This window comes from Prunus dulcis, chromosome 8 (assembly GCF_902201215.1).
Source record: "Prunus dulcis chromosome 8, ALMONDv2, whole genome shotgun sequence".
NCBI lineage: Eukaryota > Viridiplantae > Streptophyta > Magnoliopsida > Rosales > Rosaceae > Prunus > Prunus dulcis.
In genome coordinates, this window is record NC_047657.1 from 5,421,150 (window position 1) to 5,429,311 (window position 8,162).

At 37.0% G+C, this 8,162-nt stretch overlaps 2 protein-coding genes across 2 annotated transcripts; both read left to right on the forward strand.

Annotated features, from left to right (window-relative positions):
• The first annotated feature begins 15 nt into the window (after positions 1 to 15).
• Positions 16 to 970, forward strand: LOC117638319 (MDIS1-interacting receptor like kinase 2-like). The gene is made up of 2 exons (XM_034373453.1): positions 16 to 511; positions 615 to 970. The coding sequence occupies exons 1-2, from the start codon at positions 16 to 18 to the stop codon at positions 968 to 970; spliced, it is 852 nt and encodes a 283-aa protein (XP_034229344.1).
• Positions 971 to 4,318: 3,348 nt separating this feature from the next.
• Positions 4,319 to 5,347, forward strand: LOC117638320 (probable leucine-rich repeat receptor-like protein kinase At1g35710). The gene has a single exon (XM_034373454.1). It carries the CDS (start codon positions 4,319 to 4,321, stop codon positions 5,345 to 5,347), a length of 1,029 nt encoding a protein of 342 aa, XP_034229345.1.
• Positions 5,348 to 8,162: the final 2,815 nt, after the last annotated feature.

Sequence of the window (8,162 nt, forward strand, 5' to 3'; positions counted from 1 at the left end):
GTCCATTGCATCGGGATGGGAGGACAGGGAAGTGTCTACAAGGCAAAGATCCCATCAGGCAGCATTGTTGCAGTGAAGAAATTCCATCAAACACTTGATGGTGAGGAGGCATCTCGGAAGGAGTTCCTTAATGAAATAGGGGCTTTAACTCAGATACGACACCGAAACATTGTAAGGTTGCTTGGCTTTTGTTCAAGTTCCCATCACTCGTTTTTGGTCTATGAGTATTTGGAAACAGGTAGCTTGGCTGCAATCTTGAGCAACGAGAATGAAGCTAAAAAATTGGACTGGAGCACAAGGGTGAGAATTGTAAAAGGTGTTGCTCATGCGTTGTGTTATATGCATCATGATTGCTCACCACCAATTGTGCATCGAGACATAACAAGCAGCAACATTTTGCTGCATTATGACTACGAGCCTTGTGTTTCGGACTTCGGAACTGCTAAGCTTTTGAATCCAGACTCGTCGAATTGGACTGCTCTTGCTGGCACATATGGATATGTAGCACCAGGTAAAATACCTAAGTATAGAACTTTTGTTCTTTCTAAATTTAGTTAATATCAAGCCTTGATATATCCATATTGATGGTTTGGTCTTCCTGAATTTGTATGCAGAGCTGGCTTACACGATGAAGGTAACTGAGAAATGTGATGTATATAGCTTTGGAGTGCTGGCACTGGAAGTGATTATGGGAAAGAAGCTAGGCGATTTCGTCTCCTCCTTTCCGTTTCCATCCACCACCTATGCAAACATATTGCTCAAGGATGCGTTGGACCAACGCCTTCCTCCTCCTACACCTCAACTTCAAGATGAACTCATAACCATTGCAAGGCTATCAATTGCATGCAGACATTCCCATCCACAATCGAGGCCAACAATGCTCATGGTTTCTCAGATGTTATCGTTCCAAACTGCTTCTTCCTATAGAGGACTAGACGACATTACACTTGAACAACTCATTACAATCTGAAATGCATGTGACCTAGTTTTGAACAAATATAAGATTCTCAGGTTTGAACATAGAACATATTGTAGTTAGACTTATTTGAGTGTTTTGCCGACTTGTTTAAAATATTCTATAATCCTTTCATACAAGTACTACTGAGTTCTGGTTTGACCAGATTTATCCTATTTATTACCACCTCTTATGGAAAATTCACATCACAAATTTTCATTTCTTGGACTAAAGCTTAGGTTGAATTTATGATTCGCCTGACGGCTGCTGCATTTGAATATGTTCTTCTCTACCAATTAGAATTCATAAACATTGACAAAAAATAAAAAAGAATTCATAAACTAGCAATCTTACCTTGAATGACTTCGATTGATGAATTGAGTTATGGAAAAGCACCAAAACATAGGTAAAGCACTGTGCTCATATTCCTAAACAAATCCTTACAAACATATATAAAAATAAAAAATAAAATCATATACAAAATATGCGAAATTTTACAAGGGTCAGCTGACCACTTAATTATTCATTGATTCAGTCGCTAGGCCTGCAAATGTCTCCAATTTCGAGAAAGACTGGCCCATCATGAAACTTACAGGTCAATGCCCGACACCATCGCTAGGTGGCTTTGTACCTGCGCCTATTTTTTTTGCCAGGTTAATATTCTTCATATTCCGAAATTCTGTACCTATCTTCTCTTCTGCAATGATAATTCAAAACTTTATTAATACTAATTCTGCTAAACAATTACATGATGTATACATACATATTCATGGCCCTTCTAGAGAGAGATTTCTATATTGTTTTTAGAAAATGAAGATCCCTTCTCTTGTGAAGCCCCACCTCGGATTAAAGTTGAATCATCTAAACTGTTTTCAGCCTCTATTATTTAAATATCATCCTGACAAAAAGTTGGTTGAATTGGAAATTAATTTATACATCTAATTGTGTTTTAAAGCAATAAGCGAATACAGTTTTTGATAAGAACATCGGACACATACATATATATATTTGGGAAAGAGACTAAGGGCTCATTTGGTTCACAGATTGAATTTCTTGAGAATGAACTTCCCATGTCTAATTCTATGAGATGTGAATGAAGGATGAGAATAGAAGATGTTCATTCTCATGTTTGGAAATGTTGGGAAATGATGATCATGAAAGATCATTTTATTCTATTCCTATATGTTCGGTTTGTGCAGTATTAGGAATGAAAAATTGTTCAGTTTTACAACACTAATGTTAACTTATTTACTTATTTATTTTATTTTTATAATTACAAAAGAAAGAAATATGAATAGTTTTTCCTAGGGTAAACATGGTATTTTAGCAGATATGGGTTTAGTCAAGTTAGTTAGAATGGATGTGCTCCGCACTCTGCACCCGAGTTTGAATCCCCTTTTCCGTAGTTTAGATTAATTTAAAGTATATTATCATTTGTATTTAAAAAAAAAAAAGTAATAGAATATGGGTAAGTTAGTCATAAAAATTTGCATTAAATACTTTTCCAAGTTGTGGTGGGTTGGGGGGGTTGGAATTTCCCAAGCTCAGCCAAGGGTATGAAATTCTCCCTACATGAGAGGTCTATACCCATGAGTCTAGAATTGCATTCCCAAGAGTGCACTTACCAAACATTGGAATGCAATTTCAAACCCATTCCCAAGCTCCTAAACCTTGAACTAAATAGGCCCTAAGGACTTGTTTAGGAGTGATTCTAAATAGGACAGTAATTATTTTTATGGAGAATCACTTCTCCATATAATCACTTTAAGTGGTTTCAAGTAATTATATGGAGAAGCATGTTGGAGAATCACTCCAAAATCAGCCATAATAACATCAAACACGTGTATAATCTAAATCCTAAGGTTCGTAAAATAAGACCATCAGACACAAACGTATATATTTGGGAAAGAGACTAACTGGTTTCTGAAGAATGAGAAACTCTGGCAAACGCAACTTTGGATGAGAACAACAACAATATGATGAAGAGACTCACGTAAACAGAATTGGCCTTGGGAGCCATTTTAATGATAGCCAGCCAGGTCCCAGGTATCAGTTTCGCTCCTCCTTTCCCAACCCAACCTTCCTTGTATTATATATATATATATATATATATATATATATATATATAATGCCAGTAAACACCTTTACCATTCCGACACCCACCTCGCTTGCTTATATATGATATTCAGTCAACGCCTTTCCCAATCCTACACCCAGTGACCCAGCTTCCTTATATATAATGGGAGAAAACTTCACATAAGTTATAGTTTTCACTGATTAGTTATATCTAAAGTCAAGGTGTTTGCGCATTTCACAAGTCAAAGTCGAGGTGTTTGAGCGTTTCAAATTCAAATTCTGCATACTAATATGTTAAATTATTCCATTACAAAAAGTATCGATGCTATTAGATGTGGAACCTTCCTTATATATATATGACTATCGGAGCCGGTTTATTAGATTTGGAGACCCTGTGCGAAGTAAATTGATGAGGCCCTATATATAAATAAATAATTAAAAAATCAAATTTTTTTTATCGTAAATTTTTTAAAATTCAGAATTTATAAATTAAACCAAAAACATCATTAGTGGCATGAATTACATCTATTTTCACATACTCACATCCACTCAATTGTCTTCTATATCTATTTTCATTTCCATATGATGTTTTCAATATAGTAACATAATACACGTCATACCAAGCCACACCAAGTCAGACAAAAATAGAAAGAAAAAAAAAGGCAGAGAAACAACAAGAAGTCAAGCAAGTCAGACAAAAATGGGGGAAAAATATGAGGAACATGTAAAAAAATTGGTAATAGTAGAAGGAAGAAGAGGAGAAAAGAGGAGAACATGGATTCAACCAAAATAAAAAAAGAACAGGAGAAAAGAGGGAGGTTGTTGGGAACAAAGACGTGCGTGGAGAATTGTAAAGCAATCTTATAATAATAGTAATAATTGTGTGTATATATATATATATATGTATATATATATATATATAATTGTAAAATCGTAATGCAACATTATTTATATATAATATAATGCTTGCAGAAAAAATAAATAAATAAATTTGGACGCCCCTCATTTTTGGAGGCCCTGCACAGCTCACACATGCCATGGGCCGACTCTGATGACTGTATTTGGTCATGGAACCTTCCTTATATTATTGTATTTGGACAAGTTTCTGACAGGTATTTTGCATTATGTAACAGCAGAAACAAAGTTCAAACTTTCAAACTTAGAAATAAAACTGGACAAGTCTCAACCACAAAAGCCTGTGGATCATTGGAAAGAGAAACAGGGTATGTAGAATAATAGCTATAAATAAAGTCATCAACTATAAGATTTTACATAGAAACAAAACCCATGGCATATTTTAGCTCTCTAGCTTGCATTATCTTATATAGTAATCTGTTTTTATCGCCAAACATTGCTTTTACTTCTGCTACTTCTTCTCTTGAAGCAGAGGCTCTTCTCAAATGGAAAGCTAGCTTCCAAAATCAAACCAAGAATAATCTGACCTCATGGGGTTACAATCCAAAAGCAAATGCAAGCCCATGCAATATTTGGACTGGTATTTCATGCAACGCTGCTGGAATTGTCAACAGGATCAACCTCACCAATTCCGGGATTCAAGGTACACTATATGAATTTACATTCTTGTCCTTTCCTAATCTTGAATATGTTGACCTCAGCTTGAATCAACTCTTTGGTGCCATCCCACCTCAGATCACTTCCCTCTCCAAACTCATCTATCTTGACCTTTCTTATAATCAGTTTTCTGGAAAAATCCCACCAGAAATTGGTCTTCTAAATAATCTTCAACTCCTGCACCTAAATGAGAACCAATTAAATGGCTCAATCCCTCGAGAAATCGGTCAGCTAAAGTTTCTTAATGAGCTTGCTCTGCAAACCAACAATCTACAAGGTCCAATTCCAGATTCTCTTGGCAACCTTTCCAATTTAGAGGTGCTGTACATGCAGGAAAACTATTTAACAGGTGCCATTCCTCCAAGTTTTGGAAATTTAAAACACCTGACCACGATATACTTGTACAACAATCAACTTTCTGGTTCTCTCCCTTCAGAAATAGGAAATTTGAAGTCTCTAGTGGAATTATGCATTGATAATAACAATCTATCTGGTCCAATCCCTTCATCATTAGGTGATCTAACAAACCTTACCCTTCTCTATCTCTTTAAAAATAATCTTTCCGGAACAATTCCAAAAGAGATAGGGAATTTGAAATCTATTGTGGATCTAGAGTTGAGCCAGAATCAACTCAATGGTTCCATCCCCACTTCACTTGGTGACTTGAGCAACCTAGAAAAGTTATTCCTAAGCGCTAACAAACTTTCTGGCTCCATCCCCCAAGAGCGATGGAGAATCTCATGAAGTTGACTGTACTGCAATTGGACACTAACAACTTTTCCGGTTATTTTGTTAGAATACAGAGACTATTATCTTGTATTTAAACTCTTAGATGAGAAAATGTAATCTAGAGAGAAATGAGAGAGAGTACTTGGGGAAGAAGAAGAGCTAGCAGAATACTAGCTCAGCTCCCACACAAATTGTATGTATATTGCATCTGACAAAAAACCGTTAGGAATAGAACATTCCTATTACATCATTTACATCTCAGCCATTCATTCACTACCCTATGAGATAGAGACACATGGCATGCACAGTTACAACCTTACTGCACTGTTGGACTGTTATCCAACGGCTATAATTTTCAAACTGAAACAAATAAACATCTCAGCAGCAGCACTTATAAACCAACACTCCCTTCTAAGTGTTGTGCTGAGATAACACCTAAAGCCTTTCTTAGATACTCAAACCGATCCCTTGCAAGAGGTTTGGTGAATATATCAGCAACTTGTTCTTCAGTTTTGCAATAAAGCAGATCGATCTCACCATTCTGAATAGCATCACGAATGAAATGAAACCTGCGGTTAATGTGTCTAGTTTTGTGGTGATGGATAGGATTCTTTGATATAGCAATAGCCGAAGTGTTGTCACACAACAACTGAGTTGATTCTACCTGTTCTTCACCAAAGTCAGATAGCACAAATCTGAGCCAAACAGCTTGAGTGGTTGCCTCTGCTGCACTCATGTATTCAGCCTCTGCAGTGGAAAGAGCCACACTGCTCTGCTTAATTGAGGCCCAAGAAAACACTCCTGACCCCAAATTAAATGCATAGCCTGATGTGCTTCGCATATCATCCTCACTACCACTCCAATCACTGTCACAATAGCCAATTAACACAGCTCCTTTTCCTTTCTCATAAGCAATGCCATAGCTTATAGTACCTTGTATATATCTTAGCACCCGTTTTGCTGTTCCCATATGCTTCTTTGTAGGATTATGCATGAATCTGGCCAAAAGACTAGATGCAAACATAATATCTGGTCTTGTAGCAGTTAGGTAGAGCAAACTTCCTACCATTTGTCTATACAAAGTCTCATCAGCTAAGTCACTGCCATCCACTTTGGACAACTTCTCATTCACTGCCAAAGGTGTTGCAACCGATTTGCAGTCCTTGAGTCCAAACTTGTCTAGCAAAGTCTTTGCATATTTCTTCTGATGCAAGAAAATGCAAGAGTCAGTTTGTAAAACCCCAAGGCCGAGAAAATGATGAAGCAAACCAAGGTCTGTCATCTCATATTGTCTCATCATCTCATTCTTAAATTCAAGCATCATCTCCTTTGAGCTCCCTGTATAGATAATGTCATCTACATAGAGTGACACAATAAGAATACCACTTGGAGACCTCTTAGTGTATAAAGTAGCTTCACTCAAACTCCTTTGAAAACCAACTTTAGTAAAATAGGAATTTATCTCTTCATACCAAGCTCTTGGAGCTTGTTTCAAGCCATACAAAGCCTTCTTAAGCCTATACACCTTATCTTCACTTCCTTGAATCACAAAACCAAGTGGTTGATCCACATACACCTCTTCACTTAATACTCCATTGAGAAAAGCATATTTCACATCTAATTGGAAAAGCTTCCAATTTTTCTGTGCAGCCAATGCTACCAAAGCTCTCATAGTGTCAAGCCGAGCCACTGGTGCAAAGGTCTCATTGAAGTCTATTCCAGGCTTTTGGGAATATCCCTTTGCAACCAGCCGAGCCTTATTCTTCTGCACAGATCCATCTAGATTTAGTTTAGTCTTATAGATCCATTTGACTCCAATGATTGGTTTATCAAATGGTCTAGCTACAAGCTCCCATGTATTGTTCTTTTCAATCATGGTGATTTCATCTTCCATTGCTTTCTTCCAAGAGTCATCCTTTGCTGCCTCTTCAAAACTTTCTGGTTCTATAATGCACATATTGCATTTTTCATAAATTTCTGCAATGCTCTTGTATTTGAGAGGAGTATGATCAACATCCTGCGGACCTGTGACCCTTTCTTGATCACTGATTTCAGTGTTTAAACTAGGCACCTCATTCACTTCCAATTGTTCTTCAAATTCACAAGAACTCCCTTCTTCTTCTTGTGCTTCTTCTCGGATTCCAGTGAGCAAGATGTTCACACTAGTTTCCTTCTTTGCATTCCAATCCCAACACACATTTTCACTGAATATTACATCTCTTGAAACAATTACCTTCTCAGTTTCAATGTTGAACAACCTGTAACCTTTCTCACAGCTGCCATACCCCAAGAAGATACACCTCTTGCTTGCAAGATCTAATTTCTGTCTTTGTTGTTTTGGTACATGAGCATAACACAGTGAGCCAAATACCTTTAGATGCTTAACCCCTGGTTTCCTTCCACTATAGGCTTCAAATGGTGTCTTTTTGCTCAAAGCTTTAGTTGGACACCTATTCAAAATATACACAGATATGTTGACTGCCTCAGCCCAAAAATCAAATGGAATTTTCTTCTCCAACATCAAACACTTAGCCATTTCAACTATAGTCCTATTTTTTCTCTCTGCCACACCATTTTGTTGTGGTGTGTATGGGGTTGTAAGTTGTCTTTCAATTCCTACATCTTCACAGAAACTGTCAAACTCCAATGAAGTGTATTCTCCCCCTCTATCACTTCTCATCTTTTTCAGTTTATAACCACTTTGCAATTCCACAGTGGCCTTGAATTTCTTAAACACNGTTAGAGCTTCAGACTTGTGTCTTAAGAAATAAACCCAACACATCCTTGTGCAATCGTCTATGAAAGTGAGAAAGAACCGATTTCCAGCTTT